Here is a 27,727-nt window from a genome sequence, read left to right as displayed (position 1 = left end):
CTGACAATACCATCTGTGTGCCTCAGCAGAAATCAAGATTCATCAGACCAGGCTACGTTTTTCCAGTCTTCAACTGTCCAGTTTTGGTGAGCCTGTGCCCACTGCAGCCTCAGGTTTCTGTTATTGGCTGACAAAAGTTGAACCCGACATGGTCTTCTGGTGTTGTAGCCCATCTGCCTTAAGGTAAGACGTGTTGTACATTCTAAGATGCTATTCTGCTCACTACAATTGTACAGAGTGGTTATTTGAGTTAATGCATGATTTTATGCATTGCACTGTTGTCACACGATTAGGTGATTAGATAAGAGCATGAATAAGTAGGTGTACAGGCGTTTCCAATAAAGTGCTCAGTGAGTGTAGATGGCTTCAAAGCTTATAGAAATGGACTAAAACCACAAAATTCCAACTCTGATTTCATGGGGTCTTTAACATCAACTGGATATTTGAAAGCTTTCATTAATTTGGTAATTCAACTTTTATAGTGCAGTCTTTATTACAAGAGGATCTGATGAAATATAAACTGTGCTGAGTGTTGCTACAACTCAAGAAGATGCACCTGACTGCATGAGCCCAGCCTGAGAAGTGGGAAATGATAAATATCAGACATTTTCTGCACAGCCAGAAAACAGCAAGCCTTGGGGGATGTAGGGACAGACAAAGAACAACTGCACACAGCATATCAGAAAACACTGGTGCCGGCTATCTATTATTAATCCAACATCACTTATAGCTGGAAAATAGCAGTGTTTTCACATTCAGCTGTCTGTTCTTGATGTCCATGGTTTCATCAAAGCTTTCATGCAGCTCAAGTGAGCTTAGGTTTGAATGAATGAATGTTACATTTATATAGTGCTTTTCTGACACTACACTCAAAGTGCTTTACACAGTGAACAGGGGACTCCCTCAACCACGACCAGTGTGCAGCATCCACCTGGATGATGCGACAGCACCCATAGTGCACCAGTACGCTCACCACAAACCAGCTATTGGTAGTGAGGAGAGAGTAGAGTTATAGAGCCAGTTAATGGATGGGGATTATTAGGAGGTCATGACTGAGAAGGGCCAATGGGGGAAATTTGGCCAGGACACTGGGGTTACACCCCTACTCTTTATGAGAAGTGCTCTGGGATTTTTAATGAACACAGAGAGTCAGGACCTCGGTTTTAAGGTCTCATCCAAAGGAGATTTGGCTGAAAGTCAGTCAAGTGAGAAGCTTCGAGAAGATTAGCCTTCACAAATATTGGTACAAGGTGCCACAAGTGCAAGGCAATGTTTGGAATAGCATACTACCATGATACTCTTACTGCTGGGGCAGTATACTGTATGTTTGCACATTGCAATGCACCCAACTTGACATTTTATTTCCCGCCACTATTTTAAGATCTCTTTTTCTTTTGTTACAAATTATTTGCTTGGATTGCCAAATGTTGACTGAAATTTTAAATGCAAAAAAAACTTTTTATTTCCCAGATGATAACTGTTTGCTCTATGTTTTTGTTATTATTTTTCCTTTGCTTTTTGAAGATTTAAAGGGAGCTCCCTGAGTACTATCATATGATGTTTCTAGGGAGAATTATGATGCGAGAAGAACCCCTGATGAGCCAATTAAACCTTACAGAGCATATATATATATATATATATATATAGCAGTATATATACACATGTCACAGTCTGTCTCCCCCATATTCTTCAAGGACTCTTATTTTGAAGTTTTTCCCAGCACTACATTTCCCAGAATCCACTGCCCTCATCACTTCCATCTGTTTCCAATCCTCCTCACCTGTCCTCCATTCCATCATTAGTCATTGTTTGTATAAATACCCTCTAGTTCTGTTAAATCCTTTTGTCACTCCTTGAAGTGTTGCGTTGAGTTGGTGAAGTGTTATGTAAAGACTTATTGTTAGTTCCACTCCAGCATTTGTTCTACTACAACGATTTTAATTAAAGGATTTAAAGAATCTACTCCTGCGTCTCTCCACCACTCCTAGACACCCAACTTTACAACACTGGTGGCCAAACATTTGGAATAATGTACAGATTTTGCTCCAATGGAAAGAAATTGGTACTCTTAATTCACCAAAGTGGCATTCAGCTGATCACTATGTATAGTCAGGACATTAGTAACATGAGAAAATTGCTATTACAACTTATAACAATTTCAGAACTTAAAACTAAGAGTTCTCATCAAAAATCCTCCATATGCAGCGATGACTGCTTTGCAGATCCTTGGCATTCTAACTGTCAGTTTGTCCAGATACTCGGGTGACATTTCACCCCACGCTTCCTTCATCAATTGCCATAGATGTGGCTGTCTTGTTGGGCACTTAACACCTTACAGTCTAGCTGATCCCACAAAAGCTCAATGGGGTTAAGATCCATAACACCCTTTCCAATTATCTGTTTTTCTGGTGTCAGTTTCTTTGCCCACTCTAACCTTTTGTTTTTTGGTTTCAAAAGTGGCTTTTTCTTTGCAATTCTTCCCATAAGGCCTGCACCTCTGAGTCTTCTCTTTACTGTTGTACATGAAACTGGTGTTGAGCAGGTAGACTTCAATGAAGCTGTCAGCTGAGGACACGTGAGGCATCTATCTCTCAAACTAGAGACTCTGATGTACTTATCCTCATAGTTATATCTGGGCCTTCAACATCTTTTTCTGTCCTTGTTAGAGCCAGTTGTCCTTTGTCTTTGAAGACTGTAGTGTACACCTTTGTATGAAATCTTCAGTTTATTTGGCAATTTCAAGCATTGTATAGCCTTCATTCCTCAAAACAATGATTGACTGATGAATTTCTAGAGAAAGCTGTTTCTTTTGCCATTTTTGACCTAATATTGACCTTAAGACATGCCAGGCTATTGCATACTGTGGCAACTCAAAAACAAAGACAATGTTAAGTTTCATTTAATGAAACAAATAGCTTTCAACTGTGTTTGATATAATGGCAAGTGATTTTCTAGTACAAAATTAGCAATTTAGCATGATCACTCAAGGATAAGGTGTTAGAGTGATGGCTACTGGAAATGGGGCCTATCTAGATTTGATCAAAAAATGACTTTTTACAAATAGTGATGGTGCTGGTTTTTTTTACATCAGTAATGTCCTGACTATACTTTGTGATCAGTCGAATGCCACTTTGGTGAATTAAAGTACCAATTTCTTTCCAAAACAGCCAAATCTGTACATTATTCCAAACTTTTGGCTGCCAGTATATATATATATAACATGGTATGTGTAACGTTCTCCTGTGCAAGACTTCAATAAACTAATAAATGTTTTATCAAACCATTTATACTGTCCACTTCAAAAAGAGACTCTCTGCACTACTGAACTTTTTATTGTTTTTCTATTTAGAATTCTGTTTCAGGCTGTGTAAACAGTAAGTATTGCTCTTGAACCTCTGAGGAAATAAATCTAACATTAGAGCTGATCAGTTATGTGGATTGTTATCTAAAACAGGCTATTAAGTTATTTTGTGATCTTTAAAAAATGGTGAAAAGCTTCATTTGTTTTCTTATCTTTCAGTACCCCTTGGCAGAATATAGCAAACCTCCTCATAAAAATTTGACTATTTTATACCTTGTCGAAATTAGAAACCTACTTGCTTGTCATGAGAAATAATGTTTGATCACTGTTAGATGTCATATGCAGGCTGAAATGAGAATAACTTTATGGGAAACAGACATGGTGGATTTGTTTTTCATTGTGTGGATGAGTCTTACAGTGTTCGTGGCAAATCTGCAGTGGCAGGATGTGAGAGAAAGTGTTATGTTTAATGGTAAAGTTTGATGTTTCATGTGGAATGGGAAATGTTCAAAAGTATCCCTGATCAAGGGATGAGAGAGTGAGAGTAATTTCAAAAGCAGATGGGTGGATCTTCATGTCTACTTCAAGGAAACGGCAGTTTTGCCATTCTTAATATCATGTCACTAGTCTAGTGACACTAGAAGAGCATACATTTGAAAAGCTAGCTGTTTGATTAAATGAGCCACTTCCTATGGCAACAAAAAACAAAAAACAGGTTAGCTAAATAGACAAAATTGCATTTCATTTTGTCATTAGAGCGTGAATATTTTGTCTTTCTTACAAAAATGTACTGTGGTAGCCATAGTTTCCATCAAAATTCATAGTCATTATAGTAATTGCTACGATAAAACTGTGGTAGCTTGTTGTTGGCCACCACTGTTATCAGGAAATATGAGGAATGCTTATTAAAGGAGATGGTGTTTCATTATTATGGTTTTACAGTAAAAATTTGGCTGAATTTTGGTCACCATAGTAACTTTGAGGCGAAACGGACATTTAATCTTTTTTTAAAGAATATACCTTAAGAATATAATTGTATTCTCTCCTTCAGGAATTGGGACTCCGGTCTGGGAGTGACAGGCGGGGATACTCACCACTATACTAACGAGGAACGTTCATGTTTTTATTTTGACTGTATATATAAAAATATCTACTGTAAATACTGTTATAAAACTGTCATATTTCTTATGTTGAGCTCTGATTTTTGATTTGTTGGAATGAAAATTTGTCGCTTGAGAACACGCTAATAATGATTTTCATAGCGAATGTACAGTTTTCTAAGCGTGCGAGTCAGTAGGTTATTCTAAAGTTATACAATATTGCCATATGTTGGAGTGTCAAAAGACGAGACAACCTTTTTTATTAGGTCCACCTGGGTTTAGGAAACATGATAACAGATTGAAAAAAACAAAACAGAAAGAAAAAGTATTATACACGGTCCACTTTATTGTAACTTTGTCTTCACATTACAGAGGAATGACTAAGGTTTGCATGTTAGGCCAAGAGTGAATGATGTTGGGTATGGTTTGTGTAAGAGATAAAATCTAGTTAAATCGCAATACAAAGAAAAAAGACAAATATCCACCCAAGACAGCCCACTGGCTCATTTACAGTACATGTCATGAGCAGATGTCTGCTATATTCATGTTTTAGATTAAAAGTTCCTAATTAACATATAGGGGCACATGCAAGGTGTTCTGTATAAATGATCTGGAGAGGATTCCATTTGCTTGGGAATGATATAACCATTGGACCATAATCTGTAACATATTAAATTTCGTTCAAGTGTTCATGTACTATATACAATCTCCAGCACCTTAACATAAAGCACTTTAAGTATCATTAAAAAAAAAAAATAAGACACAAAAAGTCCCTCATGCATGTAGTAGCTTGAATACATTAAAAACCAAATGAGTTGAATGTGAATGCCAACTACAGGCCCTGCTGAGATTGAAGTTCACTGAGATTGCACTTCATTCACTACATAAGCTTTCTGTCTGGGTGCTCTGAGCGGCCCGCCCTCTGATGCCTCACTTCCAGATGTTTGCCCTGGACTTGGTCAAAGTGCTGGAGCAGTTCATTGTAGTCTATGTGTGGCTGGGCTAATCGTTTGTCCTTGACAGGTGCCTTTGGATCTTCCCTGGAAAATGAAGTAGTTTACAGAGTTTGACAACAGCACTGTTTAATGCCAAAGTGAGTCCCCGTTCCCAACCCGTTTTACCTCTGTAATATGATGTATTTTTAAGAAAAAATATATAGGTACGTTACTTGATTTCATCCAAAATACCAATTTACTGAATTATTCACAAAAAGACCAGGAACATGCACTAAGAAAGCAGTGTCATTTTTGATATCGCAATGACTTCAAAGGTTCGGTTTGTTCAGTCTAGTGTTGGTACTCACACAGTCCTCATGAGTTCAGGGTTTGGCACACAGCTCAGCCGATGTGAAAGCAGTTGGAACGCTTGACTCTGAGGAAGCAGCATCAGCAGGCCGTACAGAGCTTTGATGAGATAAGGGTTATGCTCTACATCCAGTAACTGCAAACGGAGATCTGCAAACATAATGAGTGTTAATCTTAAAAGCTGAAAAAGTATAGTACTGATAATATCAGTATGATGAACAGTTTTATGTGATGGAGGAATGGAACTCACAGGTAAAGATGGGGCTCTCAATTAGCTGCACGAGTTTATCCACCTCCATGAGGAAGTCCACAGTCACCTCCAGATCTCCACTGATCAGATCAAGTCAAGGGGTTAATCGTCATTTAAAATTATTCTTGGGTTCCCACACATTTTGAACAATTACTTTTTTAAAGTATTTTTTATTTTATTTTAAGTTTGACATTTTTGGATTTTTCCAGGCATTCCATAACTGTAGGAACCTTGTATTTCATTGTTTAAAGCTGAAGTGTGAAATTTCTGCGCCACCGAGCGGAATTGCGAAAATAAACATTGTTTACAAACAGTATTCAACATACATCTTCTGTTGAACAAACAAACAGCTAGTCCCGGCCCCGACTCACGCTATTGGTTGATCAATGTTGTTGTGTCGTGCTGGACGAGTCGCTCAAAACAAACAGGAATATTTATAGTGCCACAGAGACACAGTGTTTACAGTTTGAGAAAATTAACCTACAAATAACTTAGTTGTCTCTGCATATTAAAGGGATAGTTCACCCAAAAATGAAAATCCTCTCATCATTTACTCGCCCTCATGCCATCTCAGATGTGTTTGACTTTCTTTGAACAAAGATTTTTAGAAAATATTTCAGCTCTGTTGGTCCTCACAATGCAAGTGAATGGGGGCAGGAACTTTGAAGAAAAAGCGTATAAAGGCAGCATAAAAGTAATCCATAAGACAGTGGTTGAATACATATCTTCATAAGCGATATGATAAGTGTGGGTGAGAAACAGATCAGTATTTAAGTCTTTCTTTACTATAAATTCTCCTCCCTGCCCAGTAGGTGGCGATAAGCTTGAACAATGTGAATGCCACAAACAAAAGAAGAAGAACTCTTGGGAGAGAAGAGTGCTTAGGAGGGCTGTTTAAAAGTGGAGATTTATAGTAAAAAAAAAAGGACTTAAATATTGATTTATTTAATCACCCATACCTATCATATCGCTTCTGAAGACATTAATTAAACCACTGGAGTCGTATGGGTTACTTTTATGCTGCCTTTATGTGCTTTTTGAGCTTCAAAGTTTTGGACCCAGTTTACTTGCATTTAATGGACCTACAGAGCTGAGATATTCTTCTAAAAATCTTCATTTGTGTTCTGCTGAAGAATAAAAAGGCATACACAGATGGCATGGTGAGTACATGATGAGAGAATTTTATTTTTTTGGGTGAACAATTCCTTTAAGATGGGATAGGAGAAATAATTTAACGTCGAAAAAGTTACACACTTTAGCTTTAAGACTACCAAAAAGAGTCCAGTATAGAGTCAGTACGGAACAGAATTATATATGACACTTAACAGCAGAGGATACAATTTCTGGATTAGGTCATAGGCATGGCGATAGTTCTGGGTCAGGAAGCAGAGGGACACAGTGGCCACTGGATTGTGACACCAAGAGCGATAGAGGCAACAGAAAAGAGCACAGCTATCCTGAAGAGTCAAAAGAAATGGTCAACAAAGCTAACTGTGCATTTTTATAAATTAACTCCAAGATGAAATATTAAGTGTCAGATTAGGTGTCTTCTGGAATTCTAAGAATGTTCGAAAAAAATGAAGTATCTAGCTTTTAGAGAGAGTTTACGCCTCTCATTTACACTGGAATTACTTTTGAAAAACACTCCAATTTGGAGAACAATTATGTGAGGAAACATATTAGTGTGGACATGGTGTTAGTCCTCCTAGCAGGTGTTACCTGGGTGTGTAGGTCTTTGAGCTGGTTTCGCAGCTGGAACAGTTCGGCAGAGGTAAGCAGAATAGTGTTAAGTGTTTGCACCATGGTGGAGGCAAATTTCAGATCTTCCTCCTTGAGTAAAATGTCTGCCATAGAGTGGAATATGTTTTCCGCGTGCAGGAGGAGACATAACTGTCTGTGAAGGGAGGTAAAAGATTCTTATCAGCATTGGCAACTTAATCTGTACAACTTTAAATTGTCATCGGTATAGAGTTAAAGGGGTTTCTATTTGGACTAGAACTATTCTCCTGGAACTAAACTTTGAGGAACTGCTGATTATCTTTATTACGGAACTAGAGTGGTTTTACCTGATAATGAAGGCTCCCCTCATTTCTAGAAGTTTCCTCTCTAAACTGAAGCGTTTTAGCAAATTAATCATGAACTTGTAGAAGTATGAATTCATGCTCGGGGTGGAGGGAGACAAGTCAGCCATCTTCGATCCTGTAAATCAAGTGTATATAATAGCTATTTTAGATCACTACTGTTTGCACATATGCATACACTTGGTTTATTCAAACAAAGTTAGTTTCTGATTTTTACGGGTTAAAAAAAAAAAAAAAAAAAGACTGAGGGACAGGAAATGAGTATCTGACCTTGATACTTACCCACCACCATTTGCTGCCCATCTTTGACTCCGCCTGGTATATGGAGTTGCGATTTGCTATCCGAGTTGTCACATGATCCAGAAGTGTCCGTCTGTCCAGCAGGCGATGATGCAATCTCTGCTAAAACCTCTAGGTCTTTTAAAATCACCTGTGAGAGATATTCATTGTTCTTTAAAATGGCTGTGCCTGGTAGATTAGTGCTGAGACAATTCGAATTAATGCAGAGTACTTACTTCATCGGACTCGTCTGACAATGTCTTTAGTAGCATGGGGAACAAACTATCTGTGTGCTTGAACATCTGCCATGGAGATACATTTGCATGAATTACTTTTAAGCATTGCACAAATTTTAACTATTCATTGGAACAAGTATATATTAATTAAATTTCTCTCATGATTTAGTGAAATTGTGTATCACCTTGCGAGGGGTCTTGATGTAGAGATGGTACAGCCACTTCAACACAGCAATGCGAGTCATCATTCCAGTGGATGAATCATGTAAATGTCGGTCCAGTACCTGTACTATGCCATCCAGGTCCAAAGTTACAGTAGACCTGTCAGAACTACAGATCACAGAAAATGCAAACAGTTAGAAACCAAATGGAAATCATTCGTCTGCTCTTTTAACTGGGCTGTTATCTGTTATCATATTTATTCCGAATATTTATTTATTTGGGTCTAATCAGTGATGTGTAAAATACTAAGCTTTAAAGCCAGTGGCTGATTCATCTGCTTAGAATTAGGAGTAGCCTAATGAAATGTTGTTAGATCCTGAAAGAGAAATTCACTAAGTGTTTTCTTGTCAAAACTGTCAAAGGGTACCTTGCTGGCGTAAAGAAAGAGATGTTGCTGAAACCCACTGACTCCTGTGACTCATTGAGGGAATCTAAAAATAAAAAGAGAGATATCATTTCATACTAGGCAATGTTATCAGATTACTTTTTTTTAGTATTGCAATGTATTTAACATATGTGATAAAATGAACATATTAATGAATATATAAAAAATAAAAGAAATAATTAATAATAAAAAAGTATCTTTGCTTATATCTAAATATACATCACATAATTTTTTTTTTAAATAAAGAGTACATGTGTGAAATATAAACCTAAAAAAAAGAGAGGTTGCATTGGCTGGGAATCAAACCCGAGTCTACACCTACATGGCAGGCAAGAATTCTACCACTGAACCACCAATGCATTTCTCTTGAAATACTGCCCCCTGCCTTCCAAAATTAGACTGCTTCTTCATTGCACAGGGGTATTTTTGAGGCGCTGTAAGTGGCACTGCTGTATTTCTACGTAAACCTATTGCACATTCCTCTTATTAATACGCAGGGGTCGACACTAAACATTCAGGAAAGCATTGGTGGATCAGTTGTAGAATTCTCGCCGCCACGCATGGGCGGGAGGCCCAAGTTCGATTCCCAGCCAATGCAGCCTGTCTTTTATTTAGGTTTATATTTCACAATAAAACTTAAACCATAAACAGGTTTTGTGGAAAAAAAAAAAAAAAAAAAAAAAATTTTCAATCACATGTAAATTAAAAAAAAAAAAAAAAAAACTTCACCATTCAGATCTCCCTCTTTCTTAGATGGAGTCTCGTCACTAGGAGGGGAAATTTTGGTCTGCGAGTCTTCATCATCTTCATCATCTTCAGGAGTCACAAGCTTCATCAGGCTGTGATTACATGCACTGGCAGCCTCTTTAGTGCCTAGAAATACAGTTAAAGTCAGAAGTTTAGGAAGAAGGTGTATACCTTAGCCAAATACATTTAAACTCAATTTTTCACAATTCCTGACCTTTACTCGTAGAAAACATTCCCTGTCTTAGGTCAGTTTAGAATGTGAAATGTCAGAATAATAGTAGAGAGAATTATTTATTTCAGCTTTTATTTCTTCCATCACATTCCCAGTGGGTCAGAAGTTTACATACACTTTGTTAGTGTTTGGTAGCATTGCTTTTAAATTGTTTAGCTGGGGTCAAACATTTTGGGTAGCCTTCCACTATCTTCTCACAATAAGTTGCTGGAATTTTGGCCCATTCCTCCAGACAGAACTGGTGTAACTGTGTCAGGTTTGTAGGCCTCCTTGCTCACACACGCTTTTTCAGTTCTGCCCACAAATTTTCTATCGGATTGAGGTCAGGGCTTTGTGATGGCCACTACAATACCTTGATTTTGTTGTCCTTAAGCCATTTTGCCACAACTTTGGAGGTATGCTTGGAGTCATTGTCCATTTGGAAGACCCATTTTGCAACGAGCTTTAACTTCCTGGCTGATGTCTTGAGATGTTGCTTCAATATATCCACATAATTTTCCTTCCTCATGATGCCATCTATTTTGTGAAGTGCATCAGTCCCTTCTGCAGCAAAGCACCCCCACGACATGATGCTGCCACCCCCATGCTTGCAAGCCTCACCCCTTTTCCTCCAATCATAACAATGGTCATTATGTTAATTAGGTTATGCCAACCAGTTAAATTTGTGTTTCACCAGACCAGAGGACATTTCTCCAAAAAGTAAGATCTTTGTCCCCATGTGCACTTGCAAACTGTAGTCTGGCTTTTTTATGGCGGTTTTGGAGCAGTGGCTTCTTCCTTGCTGAGCAGCCTTTCAGGTTATGTTGATATAGAACACGTTTTACTGTGGATATAGATACTTGTCTACCTGTTTCCTCCAGCATCTTCACAAGGTCCTTTGCTGTTCTGGGATTGATTTGCACTTTTCACCCCAAACTACGTTCATCTCTAGGAGACAGAATGCATCTCCTTCATGAGTGGCATGATGACTGCGTGGTCCCATGGTGTTTATACTTGCGTCCTATTGTGTGTACAGATGAATGTGGTACCTTCAGGCATTTGGAAATTGCTCCCAAGATGAACCAGACTTGTGGAGGTCCACATTCTTTTTCTGAGGTCTTGGCTGATTTCTTTTGATTTTCCAATGATGTCAAGCAAAGAGGCACTGAGTTTGATGGTAGGCCTTATAATACATCCAGGAGGTACACCTCCAATTCAGTACACCTCCTATCAGAAGATAACTGGCTAATTGTCTAAAGGCTTGACATAATTTTCTGGAATTACCCAAGCTGCTTAAAGGCACAGTTAACTTAGTGTATGTAAACTTCTGACCAACTGGAATTGTAATATAGTCAATTAAAAGTGAAACAATCTGTCTGTAAACAATTGTTGGAAAAATTACTTGTGTCATGCACAAAGTAGATGTCCTAAACGACTTGCCAAAACTATAGTTTGCTAATATTAAATCTGTGGAGTGGTTAAAAAATGAGTTTTAATGACTTCAATTGAAGTGTATGTAAACTTCTGACTTCAACTGTAGCTTATTAAGGAAAAAGATCTGAGCATTGAGTATGAAACATCTGTTTGTGAATGCTAGAAAAACAATACACAGACATTTCGCTGAATGCCACTGTAAGCGAAATGTCTAACAAAGATTTATCATTTTAGCTGAGTCTATGCAAAACACGTATAATGCATTTTGCCCTTCGTTATGTAAATATCAAATGTAACATGCAATTTAGGATACTTTTCTTGCGATCATCATAGGAAAGGCAAGGCAGCACTGCTGTCAATATGCCAGAGGAATACGGCAGAACCACTCTCCCTGCGAGCTGGATAAATTCTCTCATCCAGGTCATAGCCGTCAATTGGATGAGATCGTTAGCTGCAAAAAACAAGAATAAAATATGTTATAGAGGATGCTAGATGCCTAGTTCCAAATCAGCCTAAACATTATTACATCTGACTTACTGGATTTTGATTCATCTGACACTTGACAGTGGATGACTAAGATGTTGGCCATTTCTGCAAACTTGACACTGGAAGGATTCTTCTTGATTTCTTTCAGGAATTCCCCCAAAACCACCTCACACCTAGTGCACAGTCTCTGTTAATATTCTTTCAAAAAGAAGAAAAAATACCAGGAAGGAACAAACGCAGAAAAGAGGAAGAGGGAGAGACAATGGCAGGTAAATGGGAAGATGTTGAGACGAACATTCGTCTGATCTCTTTGCTGCTGTCCCCAAGAATCTGAAAGAGTCCATCTAGAATTTCTGGCAGGTAGTCCAGGAGGTTGATATCAGGTACTGACTCTAACACGTGGATCTGGAGCAGAGAGTTTAAAAAAAAAAAACAACGTTACAGGAAGTTTCATTAGCATTTAAGGCAACTATTTAAAGCAACAACAAAATAACAACCAAGCAATGTACTCTGATGTACATCACATGTACTCTGATGTATTATAAATGTTATGGTAAATATACTGCGCAAAACAGTTTAAGTGCTCAACTCACCCAGGAGATAATGAATTGGCGGGCATACTGGTTGTTGGAGTAAATCCTCTCACGCAACAGGGGTACAAATGCCACTAGATCAAATTTGTTACTCTCCGTCACAATGTCCTTAAAATAAAAAAAGACAAATAAATGCTGAGTAGACATCACAGAGGTTGGTTTATGCCATTATGTCATGTGATTCCTTCAAGCTGTATCTGCTTAACCGTTGTGTTGATGGTATGTATGCAGTTTTAAAAATTGTAATTTGTCTTATTTCAGATTCACCTTAAGAAGCCGATCCAGGAGCTCAGATCCACTCTTTACATTGGGGTCAGGATCTGCAGCAAGCTATAGACAACATATCATGTAGGGCACTGATCAATTTGACTATACAGAAGGAAAAACTAAATGATTGTGTACTCCCAATGAGAATAGCAGAGGATACCAAATTTAAATTAACATGCCTGTGCTGTTATCTCTAAAAGGTTATATATTGTATAAATTATAATAAAAATAAAGAATAAAAATATTTTATTATTAATAATAATGTAATAGTAATTTAATAAGTAATATAAAATATATATTAGATTTTTAGTATAACAGTATAATAAAATAGAATACAAAACTATATGTATATACATATATTGTATGTACAGGTGTATCTCAATAAATTAGAATGTCGTGGAAAAGTTCATTTATTTCAGTAATTCAACTCAAATTGTGAAACTCGTGTATTAAATAAATTCAATGCACACAGACTGAAGTAGTTTAAGTCTTTGGTTCTTTTAATTGTGATGATTTTGGCTCACATTTAACAAAAACCCACCAATTCACTATCTCAAAAAATTAGAATACATCATAAGACCAATAAAAAAAACATTTTTAGTGAATTGTTGGCCTTCTGGAAAGTATGTTAATTTACTGTATATGTACTCAATACTTGGTAGGGGCTCATTTTGCTTTAATTACTGCCTCAATTTGGCGTGGCATGGAGGTGATCAGTTTGTGGCACTGCTGAGGTGGTATGGAAGCCCAGGTTTCTTTGACAGTGGCCTTCAGCTCATCTGCATTTTTTGGTCTCTTGTTTCTCATTTTCCTCTTGACAATACCCCATAGATTCTCTATGGGGTTCAGGTCTGGTGAGTTTGCTGGCCAGTCAAGCACACCAACACCATGGTCATTTAACCAACTTTTGGTGCTTTTGGCAGTGTGGGCAGGTGCCAAATCCTGCTGGAAAATGAAATCAGCATCTTTAAAAAGCTGGTCAGCAGAAGGAAGCATGAAGTGCTCCACAATTTCTTGGTAAACGGGTGCAGTGACTTTGGTTTTCAAAAAACACAATGGACCAACACCAGCAGATGACATTGCACCCCAAATCATCACTGACTGTGGAAACTTAACACTGGACTTCAAGCAACTTGGGCTATGAGCTTCTCCACCCTTCCTCCAGACTCTAGGACATTGGTTTCCAAATGAAATACAAAACTTGCTCTCATCTGAAAAGAGGACTTTGGACCACTGGGCAACAGTCCAGTTCTTCTTCTCCTTAGCCCAGGTAAGAGGCCTCTGACGTTGTCTGTGGTTCAGGAGTGGCTTAACAAGAGGAATACGACAACTGTAGCCAAATTCCTTGACATGTCTTTGTGTGGTGGCTCTTGATGCCTTGACCCCAGCCTCAGTCCATTCCTTGTGAAGTTCACCCAAATTCTTGAATCGATTTTGTTTGACAATCCTCATAAGGCTGCGGTTCTCTCGGTTGGTTGTGCATCTTTTTCTTCCACACTTTTTCCTTCCACTCAACTTTCTGTTAACATGCTTGGATACAGCACTCTGTGAACAGCCAGCTTCTTTGGCAATGAATGTTTGTGGCTTACCCTCCTTGTGAAGGGTGTCAATGATTGTCTTCTGGACAACTGTCAGATCAGCAGTCTTCCCCATGATTGTGTAGCCTAGTGAACCAAACTGAGAGACCATTTTGAAGGCTCAGGAAACCTTTGCAGGTGTTTTGAGTTGATTAGCTGATTGGCATGTCACCATATTCTAATTTTTTGAGATAGTGAATTGGTGGGTTTTTTTTTTAAATGTGAGCCAAAATCATCACAATTAAAAGAACCAAAGACTTAAACTACTTCAGTCTGTGTGCATTGAATTTATTTAATACACGAGTTTCACAATTTGAGTTGAATTACTGAAATAAATGAACTTTTCCACGACATTCTAATTTATTGAGATGCACCTGTATATATAATATATACAACATTTCGGTTAACATGCCTGTGCTGTTATCTCTAAATGGTTACATAAGTAATAAAATAATACAATAAAATAAAATAAAAGAATTAATAAAATATTAAAATATTTTAATTAATAAATTAATATGTAATATAAAATATATATTAGATTTTTAGTATAACAGCATAACAAAATGTAAAATATTAATTAATAAAAATAATTAATGGTACAGTAGCAATGGAACAGTAATGGAATAATTAATAATGTTACAGTAGGATTAATGTTTACAGTAAGACAAACGAAATTATTGTGCACTCCTAATGAGAATGTAAGACGTTACAAAATTCCAATTAACATGACTGTGCTTTTATCTCTAAAAGGTTATATATACAGAGGATGCATTCAATTGATTGAAAATAACTGAAAAATTACAGTAAAGGCATTTATAATTTTACAATTGACTATTTCTTTTAAAATAAAAGATGTATTCTTCAAACTTTCTGTTCATCCAAGAACCCTCTACTTTCAGCAATGCAAGTGTTCGGCATATGTTAATTAAAGCTGCTAGTTTAGGACCTGTCAGGAGTCTTTTTCTCAAATTAGAGACTCTGATGTACTTGTCTTCTTGTTGTGCATCTGGGTTGTCCACTTCTCACTCTGTCCCGGTTAGATCAACTTTGTTTTATTCTTTCAAAACAGAAGTGAATGGAATAGCCTTCATCTCTCAAAAGAAAAATAGACATAAATTTGAGGAGAAATATATTTCTTTTTGGTTATTTTTAAAACTGAAATTTGACTTGCAAGTGTAAAGTAACTTTACTGTAAAGTAACTAAAAAAATGCAATACCTCAGCTGGAAAAAGACACTATATTGCAATTTTCACACTTCATTAAGTAGCACTACATTTTTAACTGTTCTAAAAAAAGAAATGTTAATTTAGTATGAAGTTAACATATTAAATGATTTCTTAAGGATAATGTGACATAACTTTCTTAGTAGACTGGAGTAATGGCAGCTGAAAATGGGTCTCTGCCATTATGGCTAATTGAATTTTTTTATAAATCAAAACATAAATCTGATTTCAGATTATAGAGATTATATCTCTGTAATCTATAACCACATTACACTTGAGAAATTAAAAGTCTTGGTCGAAACTAAACATTCTGAACACTTTTTTCTTTTCTTTTTTTTTTCTTAAAAAAATTACAGCCAAATCTACTGGATATTTTCCTTTATTTTAATGAATGGGCATTTGCTGTCAGCCATGCTAAACCATGGCCCCAGCATTGTGCACGTGCGTATGTAAAGACTGCAGAACAGACATTCTCGAAGAAGAATAATCTGGCCCATTCACCAAATGGCCCAGCATTTATTTGTGCATTAAATTACACACACACTTACAGCTGAAGTCAGAAGTTTACGTACACTTAGGCTGAAGTCATTAAAACTCATTTTTTAACCACTCCACAGATTTAATATTAGCAAACTATAGTTCTGGCAAGTCGTTTAGGACATCTACTTTGTGCATGACACAAGTAATTTTTCCAACAATTGTTTACAGACAGATTGTTTCACTTTTAATTGACTATATCACAATTCCAGTGGGTCAGAAGTTTACATACACTAAGTTAACTGTGCCTTTAAGAAGCTTGGAAAATTCCAGAAAATGATGTCAAGCCTTCAGACAATCAGCCATTTATCTTCTGATAGGAGGTGTACTGAACTGGAGGTGTACCTCTGGATGTATTTTAAGGCCTACCTTCAAACTCAGTGCCTCTTTGCTTGACATCATTGGAAAATCAAAAGAAATCAGCCAAGACCAAAACACCTGAAGGTACCACATTCATCTGTACAAACAATAGTATGCAAGAATAAACACCATGGGACCACGCAGCCATCATACTGCTCAGGAAAGAGACGCATTCTGTCTCCTAGAGATGAACGTAGTTTGGTGCGAAAAGTGCAAATCAACAACAGCAAAGGACCTTGTGAAGAGGAAACAGGTAAACAAGTATCTATATCCACAGTAAAACGAGTCCTATATCAACAGGAAGGAAGAAGCCACTGCTCCAAAACCGCCATAAAAAAGCCAGTTTGCAAGTGCACATGGGGACAAAGATCTTACTTTTTTGAGAATTGTCCTCTGGTCTAATGAAACAAAAATTGATCTTTTTGGCCATAATGACTATCGTTATGTTTGGAGGAAAAAAGGTAAGGTTTGCAAGCCGAAGAACACCATCCCAACCGTGAAGCATGGGGGTGGCAGCATCATGTTGTGGGGGTGCTTTGCTGCAGGAGGGACTGGTGCACTTCACAAAATAGATGGCATCATGAGGAAGGAAAATTATCTGGGTATATTGAAGCAACATCTCAAAACATCAGCCAGGAAGTTAAAGCTCAGTTGCAAATGGGTCTTCCAAATGGACAATGACCCCAAGCATACCTCCAAAATTGTGGCAAAATGGCTTAAGGACAACAAAGTCAAGGTATTGTAGTGGCCATCACAAAGCCCTGACCTCAAACCGATTTGTGGGCAGAACTGAAAAAGCGTGTGCGAGCAAGGAGGCCTACAAACCTGACTCAGTTACACCAGTTCTGTCTTGAGGAATGGGCCAAAATTCCAGCAACTTATTGTGAGAAGCTTGTGGAAGGCAACCCAAAACGTTTGACCCAAGTTAAACAATTTAAAGCCAATGCTACCAAATACTAACAAAGGGTATGTAAACGTCTTACCCACTGGGAATGTGATGAAAGAAATAAAAGCTGAACTAAATCATCCTCTCTACTATTATTCTGACATTTCACAATAAAGTAGTAATCCTAACTGACCAAAATCTAATATCACGATATGAGTAATTTTATATCACAATAACGATACATATAACGATACAGTAAAAGTTTTCTGGAAAATCAATAAAAATGGGTAACAATCTATTAAATAACCATATTGTAATGCCTATTTTTGGAATTCCAGTCAGTGAATTAAATACTTTATAAATAAAAACTACTTCCTCTTTATTTGGAACAAGACAATGTCAAAGTAAATAAATAAATAAAAATCGACCTTACCAAAATGCTAAATATAACAGTATGCCACATTTCAGATTAAAATGTTGTTGACCAATTACGAGTGATTATCGTGCGATACAGTTTGCAGATTACATTTTTCTGCTCCATTTCGTCTTTTGTGAACCCACACCACAGATGTCGCACCTGTTTTAACAACAAGCTCCTCTTTTCTTGACCTGTTTGGGAGTCGTCCTGTTTTGTGGAGATTTCGTTCTCCATTCCTGAGTCAAAAATGACTGAGTGGCATGAGTGATCCCACTCTGAGCTCTCCTGTCTCTGAAGCACAAATATCGGAAAGTCTGCTGGACTTGCGTGCACTTCAGAGCTCCAGAGACAGAGCGCCAAGGTCACGTGAAACAATTGTGTGTCAAATGAGAAGAATATTTAGCTCTTTTAAAGTGCCAAATTTGCTTGGGAGGCCGCAGAAAAATATTGAGTGCCGGAAAAACCCTGTCCATGATTCTTCAATTCTCTCAGTCTCACGTGAAGTGAATAGGCTCCTTTGAGATGAGCAATTTCTGCGCAGAACCGATCACTGGTGATCACCAGCAGGTGCATGTCAGTTAGAAATCTGTCTGACTTCTTTAATGTTTTAAGGCAGTTGGCAAACCAGCTTAAGGTGCATTTCCACCACCTACTAGGATGGAGTGTGGAGCCTTGATATTTAGGGAGACCAAAAAAAAACCAAAAAAAAAAAAAAAAACCAACAAAAACGAAAAACACATTCTTAAATCCTGTTCCTCAAGTCTGTATCCTTCAGCTATACTAGCAGAACTTTACTCTTGAATCCTTATTTTATAGACTCTGCAGTGAAAGCTGAGAAATTCCTAAAGACTTTAGTGCATCTATAATCTGTAATCTTTCATTCTCATATCCTATACACTATAACAGGACATGTTCAACTGTTTCAAGAAGGCCACATCTAGCACAGTAACCAGATTCATGTTTGCCTGTGATGTAGAGTGACTGATTAAGTGAGAAGTGCCCAATTCTGAGTCGAGATATTATGGTATCTTCTCTTCTATTGCCATAATTGTTTCTCTCAAACCCAACTAACTAATCTTTGGATAATAAATAAATGTCACCCCTTTTTCTCTGTTCCATTTTCCTTGTCACATCCTATTTACAGCCCCTTTAATTACTCCTTTAACATCAATTTTACTCATTGGATCACTAAACTCTATATCAGAGTGTCTTAGAGCCTGTTTAGCTATATGATCCACCTCCTCATTTCCTTCAACCCATACATAAGCGGGTACCCATAAAAAGGAAATTACAGTGCTTAATTGATATATCCTATATATATATCCTATATAGACTTTGAAGTATATCTAATAAAATGTCCTGCCTAGATGAAGATTTTCCACTCTTTAAGCTTGATAATGCCGAGTAAGAGTCAGAACATACACTTCAAGTGGATGGACCTCTTCAACCCACTGAAGAGCCAATATGATAGCAAGCATTCCGTGTTGTACACTGAAAGATGATTTGATGTCCTTTTTGATATTCTGTATCTGAAGTATGGTATGTACACTGTATTGTAACCATTTCCCGTATTCGTGATCTCTACCGTACCTTGCACATCACTGCTTCCCTTTACAAACAGCTGCCACATACCCATACTTTTGACATTTAAAGCATCTAAGCAGAGGGGGAACATATGGTCGGACAACATAACTTATAAAGCCAAGAAACACTCTCTCTGGCAGCTTTTCTTTGTCAAAATGCACCATTATAGAAAGGCTTTCCAACCTTTCTTTATTTCTGACATACTTCAATCGCTTGACATCTACTACTGCTGCCCCGGATAAACTTCTCTTGATTATTTCTTCTGAAACATCTGTGGGAACCCCTGTAATAACTCCTTTCGTCCATTTCTTATCTTCCAACACAGAATACACAATTTTCTGTCCCAACAATGACTCAAGCCCTAGTGCTGCTTTTTGTTGTTTACCATTCTTGCAAATAAAGCAACAGTTTATCGTTTCGTAACATTTTCGCACCGTCAATTTACCCAATGCTTTAGTCACTCTCAATGGGTTCAAATCATTCATATTCTCTGACATGAATTGTATCATTACCTTGAATTCTTCCTTTTTACTTTTATGCTGTTGTTTTTCCCTTTCGCTATCCGATCCTGAAGGTTGACCCCACAATTTCTTCCTTTTCCGATTTTCTACTATGGTCCAATTACTTTTCCTCCTACTACCTCCTCTTTCCCCGCCACAACATTCATCCTCCATTTTCAGCTCACTTCCAGATTCTACGTCACGTCCCTCCATCTCTGCTCCAGTCACAACCCAGTGTAAACTGTGTTTACAGTAGGAAAATCTAAACGATTGTGTACTCCCAAAGAGAATAGCAGGTTACAAAATTTCAAATAACATGCCTGTGCTGTTATCTCTAAAAGATTATATATATTATATATATGAAATAAAATAAACATAATTAATAACATATTAATACAATATTTTAATAATTAATAATTAATAATAATTTAATAAGTAATATAAAATATATATTATATTTTTAGTATAACAGCATAATAAAATATTTAATATTTATTAATAAAAATAATTAATAGGAGCACGACATGTGATTATTTTTTAACCTTTATTTCTTTTTCTTTTTTGCTTCTTTCTGGAACTTTACATTTTGTACCAAGCATGCATCTAGACATGAAAGGTCACCACTTTACCTTACTAAGCCCATCAAACAGCACATTGAAGTGGGGCAGCACGGCTCCCCTAGCAACCTTCACTATGTTGTAAAGAGCCTCACAGGCGTAGTACCGCAGACGGCTATCAGAATCATTGAAACAGGTAAGAACTGGATCAATGAGTTCTTTCAGGTACAATCCAGAATCCTGAGAAAACACAGCATGTCATGTGGAAGATAAAATAAACATAAGTGATGCCACCTAATTCTGAAAATATCCACAAATAAAGGCTGTTTCTATAAAAACCAGTAGTTCACATACTTTTCCCAGGGCAATGGAGCACGCAGCCAGGCCGATGAGGCCCCCTTTTCTGCTGTGAGGGTGCTGGGAGAGCGCAAACTCTGAGGCCAAAATCTGGATGACATGTCTGATCTGTGCAGAGTTGTTCTGGGCTACAAATTCCCTTACAAGCCTGGCAGAAGAATGCGAATCAGAAACCTCAGTGCTATTCAAGTGAATTACCACAACAACAAAAAAAAGTAAAATAACTAAAACATATTATTCTAATGTTTCATCTCAATACTCTAGCACCAGGGGTCCATGGACAGATTCATAAAACATTACAAATTGAAAAATATTCTATATAGACCTATATGATATTTATTTCTAATGAACGGTTGAGCATTATAAAATGTAGTAAGTTATTAATCAAAGTTATTTAAAAAAACTACAGAGAAAATCTTGCTCTTTTATACTGGGGAGGTCCCATGATCTGTAAAAGTAGGAAACTCCTGCTCTAGTAGACATTCACTTTAATAGAAACACTTACATTTATAAATCAACTTTTCCTTCAGTACTGTTTGAAAATGACTGAACTATGGGTAATTGATCTAACATGACTAATGGGATCACATGGCATGTCAGATGATTAGCTCTCCCTTGGAGCACAGCAGCAAATACTGATCCCCATTTACTTATTACAAAGAGGTAATAACTACATGTGCTTAATTATCATTTGCATGCAGTGGAGTGCGTGTCAGTGTCATAAAATGGGAATAAATATGTCATACAGCAACTGCATGCAGCTTAATCTAATATTTGTGCTCTCTAAAAGCTTATCTTCTTTCAGTTTAACAGTAGTACAAGTAAATAATAGACGAAGACTCACTTTTCAATCTCGAGAGCTGCCACCTTCCTCTTCTCGTACAGTTTGTCGTTGAGGGCTCTCACAATGTTAGGGGTCAGGGGTGAAAAATCCTTTTCTGTGTTCATTTTTTTAAACTGCCAAAAGCCTTCTCAAATTACGCATAGAACACTATGAACTGTAAAAACTGACCTTTGAAAACAGCTCAGTGAATTTTCAGAGTAAACAGATACATTAGATGAGAGTTCAGTTAATGTATCTCTAAATTAATGTAACAATGTTACATCCAAGAGCTATTGTCATCACTCGCGACGCCTTAAAATCTGTTTGCATTCTAACCTAAACAAGCATCACTAGCACTTATAAAATAACTGGACCTGCTGCTATCTGCGACATTAAACTGAAAGAGCTGCCGTTACAGAAAATGCAGAATAAAAGCCTTACAACATTTCTTAAACGAACACTTAAATAATTCAGAGCCTATGACGCGATGACATCTAAACGGAGCAACAAATCAGATGAATATTTCCTCGCAAGTAATGATGACAGTAGCAGATCATCAGCGTTTTTTAGTACAAGCTTTTGATCACAACCGCCATAGGTCGCGGCTCACATGACTTCCTAAAAACAGCGGCTGGTAAATTGAGCGCCGATCAATGGATTTATTTTGATGACGTCATGAGAGTCACGTGGTTTTCAAAACCAACAGGAAGTGGACTTTTCTTTTTGATTGAGCATTTGTTATTTATATTTGTTTTATTTATTTTTTTAATGTAATGCTAGTTATTAATTTTTATATTATATATTGTATTTTTATATAAAATATAGAAATAAATTATATAACTATAATTTAAAAATTATAATTTATTAAAATGAATTAAAAAAAAAGATTATACAGCAAGATATGTTTAAAACTACTTATAAAACACAAAAAAGAAAAAGAAAATTAAAAAACAGTGCCAGGGAGAGGTAATAATATATATAACAAAATAAAGGCACAAAAAGTACATAATTCAAATAAATGCTTTATAAAGCTCACAAATATATAAAGTGTTAATAGGTTTTATGTTCAGAGTTACTAACATTGTCAATGTACAGCCTTGCTTCACTCAAAAAAAAAAAAAACAAAAAAAAAAATTAGGTTTACAAAGAAATGTGCATTTGTAAATATGACATTTAGTCAGTATTATATAAGATGAATTAAACAAAAATATTTTTAATCTTCTTTAGGATAATCAGTAAAGCCAAAAGTACTACAACAACAAAAAAAGCTTGAACAATTGATGTTTTCATTAATACAATGTACATTACACCACAATGTAACTAAATGATTGCAATGCCAAAATAAATGCAACATAGTTTCATGGTAGTCACTGCAGAAAAAATGGTATATATTTATATATTTTTTAAATTTCTCTAAATCATGACTTGCTGAATAGAATCTGTGTATAAGTTTTATAAACACCTCCCTTGTTTCTGAAATGGTACGTGGGTAAAGGAATAGTTCACCCAAACATGAAAATTCTCTCATCATTTACTCATCCTAATGCATATCTTCAGAAGCGATATGATAGGTGTGGGTGAGAAACAGATCAACATTTTAGTCTTTTTTAACTATAAATTCTCCCCCTGCCCAGCAGGTGGCGATATGCAAGAAAAATGTGAATCTCCAAAAACAAAGAAGAAGAATGTGAACGTGAATGTGCAGATTTATAGTAAAAAAGGACTTAAATGTCGATCTGTTTCTCACAAACACGTATCATACTGCATCTGAAGACAAAAAACACTGGAGTCATATGGATTACTTTTATGCTGACTTTATGTGATTTTTGTACCCATTCACTTGCATTGTATGGACCTACAGAGCTGAGATATTCTTCTAAAAATCTTTGTTTGTGTTCAGCAGATGAAAGAAAGTCATACACATCTGTGATGGCATGAGGGTGAGTAAATTACGAGAGAATTTTCATTTTTGGGTGAACTATCCCTTTAATGTTACTAGTTGTCTTGTTTTCTGTCAGCAGGTGTCACTCATTAAATTAATTTAGGATCTCCTTTCTGAAGTATTTAATCCATATTTACTTTTTTTGTGAATCCTTTCACTTGTAGATTACTTAAATAAATCGTAAAAAAACGTTAAAAAAAAAAAAAAAAAAAACTACATATTTCCAATTACTGACATAAAACGGTTTAAATAAATAAAAGTGTCAGGATTATTCCATCACAAATGACACGCTTTCAGAATTTAAAGGTGTGAACCCTTCACGCGCAATTTTACTAAGGATAAATTATAGGCAGACTCAAACTTTAAAATGTAATTTTCCTCTCACAGGTGTTTCTGCGTCTTCTAACTTTTCTGTGTGCTGTTGGCTCCGTTCCTGGTAAGAGAAAACGTGACGGACAGATGGCGTCGTAGTTAACTACTCACTAAAACTAATTTTGTTTACACAGGTGAATGTGATATTTCACAGTGTATTGACCCAAGCACCTGCACTGTGTCGCCAAACAGGAGAACATGTAAATGTGCATTTGGTTACTTTGGAGATCTTTGTGACCAGGGTAAAAGAGTTTATCCAAAGTCTCCGAATTCATGTTGTTTTAATCACCAATTTAAAATCACTGAATGGAATGTTTCTTTTTAAAGTCGCAACAGTTAATGTAACGTGTGGGAAAGACTTCATGTCCATCCTAGTGGGCGAAGAGTTCTTCAAGTACCACAAAGTGGACGTGGACTCCGTTCATTTAACAAACACTACCTGTCGTGCACACAAAGAGGAGATCAATGGATCGTCTTTCTTCGCAGTGCAAACACCAATGCTCCAGTACACTGTCTGTGGAGGTAAACCTCTTGAGGTGAGAGTGACAATGCCTTTGCTGGCTTTCTCATTTCATTATTGCTGTTTCTATTCTTGCTTGGCCTACCAAAAACATGAAAGCAATCTAGAAACCTGACTACCCAGGATAATTACCAACCCGTGTGGGTTCTAAAGTAGCCTATTTATAGGCTTATACATGCCTTTTGTATGCAAGTATGGCCTGTGTGAAACATGGAACAAAATAACTCAGGATTGAAACCCAGGGTTTCAAGTGTGAAAAGCCAATGACACTGGGTTACAATCCATTAACCAAAATATAACTTCAATTGATTTCTAACTCTAACAGAAAAACATAACGCATGTTGCATACTCCCTAACACTGATGTCTGACCCATCTATCAATGGGGAAATTGTGCGAAGTCCAGCTGTTCAGATCGAGTACAAATGTGTCTATCCATACATCCGTAGACTCAGCCTGGCATTTCCTATCTTCTCTTACTCCAGGTAACGCACTAATATTTATTGCTATAAAAGAAATGGGTGTATATTCTGTGTACTTTTGGTCTTTGATTTTCTTTTTTCTTAAGTGAAGTAATGTTCAAGGTGGATGAGGTGGATGCCAGGGTGGAAATGAGTTTGTTCAAAGATCACACATACACCGAGGCTTTCACCAGTGCACCTACAATAAAGCTCAGCGATCAAGTCTATGTCCAGATCCAAGTCACAGAGCCAGAAGACTTTTTCCATCTGAAAGTGAATGAGTGTTGGGCCACTCAAACAGCTCAGTCTCATGACAAATCAGGCTTTACCCACACACTGCTGGCAAATGGGTGAGTTAGTACTGGGAAGTTTACTAAGAATTCCCTTTATTTTAATCTTGTTGTAAATAATTAACCCAGATGGCTGTCATTAACACTCTTAATCGACAAGTAAACATTTGCCTTTCATTATATTTTCTTGAAAAATTTTTCGGTTCGCTCTCCATTATGCTTTAAGGTGTGCAAGTGACAAAACGACTTCATTCGTAAAACACTCGGCTCAAGAAAGGGGAAATGGCGAGGGATCGACTGTCCGATATTCCTTTGATATGTTTCGTTTTGAAAGCGAGCCCCACGGTTTCTACCTGCACTGTACTGTACATCTTTGTACAGCAGAGGATAAAAATTCTTGTATTTCTGTAAGCATAAACTGCACAATTTTCTTATCGCAAACAACCAGATGCCTTCTATGCTAGTTCTGTTTGTTTACTTGATAACCTTTCTTTTTTAATATTTATTTATTTTTATAGGAGTGTAAATCTGTATCCAAAAGGGAGGTGGTTTTGAATGAGCAGGCACAAAACCTCCTGTCTTACGGACCAATCAAACGTGAGGTCCCAGATAGGCCCATGCCAAGTAAGTTTAAACTGTTTTGTACAACATTTTAATATATGGATACCTTTTTAATGCAATTGAGATACAACAGGTACAGTGGCCACAAAACGTATTTGGATACATTTAGATATCGAAATCAAGTTAAAGGGAAAGTTCACGCAAAAATGAAAATTCTCTCATTTACTCACCCTCATGCGATCCCAGATGTGTATGACTTTCTTTTGCTGAACACAATCAAAGATTTTTAGAAGAATATCCAAGCTTTGCAGGTCCATACAATGCAAGTGAATGGTGGCCAGAACTTTGAAGCTCCAAAAAGCACATAAAGGCAGCATAAAAGTAATCCATAAGACTCCAGTGGTTAAATCCATGTCTTCAGAAGCTATATAAATGTGGGTGAGAAACGGATCAATATTTAAGTCCTTTTTTTACTATAAATCTCCACTTTCACATTCTTTGTGTATATAACCACCTACTGGGCAGGGAGAAGAATATATAGTAAAAAAAGGACTTAAAGATTTTTGTTTCTCACCCACACCTATCATATCGCTTCTGAATATATGCATTTAACCACTGGACTCCACTGTATGGATACATTTTATGTAGCCTTTATGTGCTTTTTGGAGTTTTAAAGTTCTGAGCACCATTCACTTGCATTGTATGGACCTACAGAGCTGAGATATTCTTCTATAAGAAAGTCATATACATGTTAAAAGGCATAAGGTTGAGTAAATGATGATAGAATTTTCATTTTGGGGTGGCATGTATTAAAGAATGGTAGCACAAGAACACTTCTCTTAAAAAAAACATTTCACAAAAAGATGTTTGTAAGGTTTCAAATGATAAAACTATATAGATTTTAGTAATTCATAATAAGTATATTTGGACACTTTCTAGTTGTCAGTGTTTTCAACTACACCTGTGGATATTATTGTGTAAACTTGAGGGGAACTGACTTCATACATCCAGTAAAAATGACCTTGTGAACAGTTGGTTAAAAGTAATTGCAAAAATGCTTTAAAAAAAGTGAAGTTAGTTCTGAGAAAAATGGTCTAGCATCATTTGTTTGCAGATGCCACTAGATGACATTTTAATCTGCACAGTAAAATTCACAAATTTAAAGTGTCAATCATTTTTGGGGCCACTATATTTCAACTGGCAAGGAGACTGGGTTAATTACCAAATGATTGTTCAGATTAGGCTTATTGTTATTCCTACAATTAGAGGAATGCAGCTGTTTTTCGTTGTTTGAACAGGATTGATTTGATCTCATTTTAGATATCCTGGCATTGGTAATTCCGTTGGGAGTGATTTGGACTCTGGGCATCTTCCTTCTCATCCTGATCAGCATCGCTAAGGCTGGAATTAGACGACACATGCCAAATAGTTAAATAAACTTGCTGTTCTGCAGCACATAGTTGGGGGGGGGGAACTGTAACCAAGTATGCACTGCTAACCTTTGTAATGTTGGAGAGAAAATCGAGTGGTCTTTATCCAGCAATTGTTTTATTTTATTCACATCATCTTGAACGTGTTGTCCTGAGATGGGCATTGATTAATCAAATTGGCTTCTACTTTATTTTTGTTTCCATAAGAAACATTTACAGTACTGAATATGAACACAAGGTGGCAGTGGGGATTAAAAAATTGGAACAAATCACATTTAACGCTTTGAACTGTTTTCATTCTTTAAATAAAGCGATTTCAATACATTGCACACTTTTTTTTATTTTTATTTTTATTTTTAAATTATTTTTATTCTAAAGCGATTAGTTATTAGCATGTAAAACAATAACAAAGGGGATTGTGTAGAGAGAATCGGG

The 27,727-nt window shown here is 36.7% G+C and overlaps 2 protein-coding genes across 7 annotated transcripts; one reads left to right on the top strand and one right to left on the bottom strand.

Annotated features, from left to right (window-relative positions):
* Positions 1–4,712: 4,712 nt before the first annotated feature.
* On the bottom strand, positions 4,713–22,348 carry vac14 (vac14 homolog (S. cerevisiae)). 5 transcript variants are annotated; one of them, XM_051689523.1, is made up of 19 exons: positions 21,740–22,348; positions 20,893–21,076; positions 20,611–20,778; positions 12,897–12,959; positions 12,630–12,737; positions 12,332–12,441; positions 12,088–12,209; positions 11,852–12,001; positions 9,888–10,031; positions 9,141–9,204; positions 8,737–8,881; positions 8,552–8,617; positions 8,319–8,466; positions 8,022–8,154; positions 7,675–7,849; positions 7,294–7,412; positions 5,956–6,035; positions 5,705–5,855; positions 4,713–5,441 (listed from the first exon to the last, which is right to left on the bottom strand). In XM_051689523.1, exons 1-19 carry the CDS (start codon positions 21,841–21,843, stop codon positions 5,282–5,284), a joined length of 2,394 nt encoding a protein of 797 aa, XP_051545483.1. In that variant the 5' UTR covers positions 21,844–22,348; the 3' UTR covers positions 4,713–5,281. The 5 variants fall into 5 exon arrangements, with proteins under 5 accessions (XP_051545483.1, XP_051545484.1, XP_051545485.1 ...); XM_051689524.1 differs by having other exon boundaries at positions 11,864–12,001; XM_051689525.1 differs by having other exon boundaries at positions 20,893–21,043.
* A 1,286-nt stretch (positions 22,349–23,634) lies between these two features.
* On the top strand, positions 23,635–27,548 carry zpd (zona pellucida glycoprotein d). 2 transcript variants are annotated; one of them, XM_051689529.1, is made up of 8 exons: positions 23,635–23,658; positions 24,167–24,274; positions 24,360–24,568; positions 24,878–25,035; positions 25,119–25,361; positions 25,528–25,708; positions 25,820–25,925; positions 27,183–27,548. In XM_051689529.1, the coding sequence occupies exons 3-8, from the start codon at positions 24,395–24,397 to the stop codon at positions 27,293–27,295; spliced, it is 975 nt and encodes a 324-aa protein (XP_051545489.1). In that variant the 5' UTR covers positions 23,635–23,658; positions 24,167–24,274; positions 24,360–24,394; the 3' UTR covers positions 27,296–27,548. The 2 variants fall into 2 exon arrangements, with proteins under 2 accessions (XP_051545489.1, XP_051545488.1); XM_051689528.1 differs by lacking the exon at positions 23,635–23,658 and having other exon boundaries at positions 24,210–24,568.
* The last annotated feature ends 179 nt before the right edge of the window (positions 27,549–27,727 follow it).

This window comes from Myxocyprinus asiaticus, chromosome 46 (assembly GCF_019703515.2).
Source record: "Myxocyprinus asiaticus isolate MX2 ecotype Aquarium Trade chromosome 46, UBuf_Myxa_2, whole genome shotgun sequence".
Classification (NCBI taxonomy): domain Eukaryota; kingdom Metazoa; phylum Chordata; class Actinopteri; order Cypriniformes; family Catostomidae; genus Myxocyprinus; species Myxocyprinus asiaticus.
This window is presented reverse-complemented; position numbering and strand designations above follow the sequence as displayed.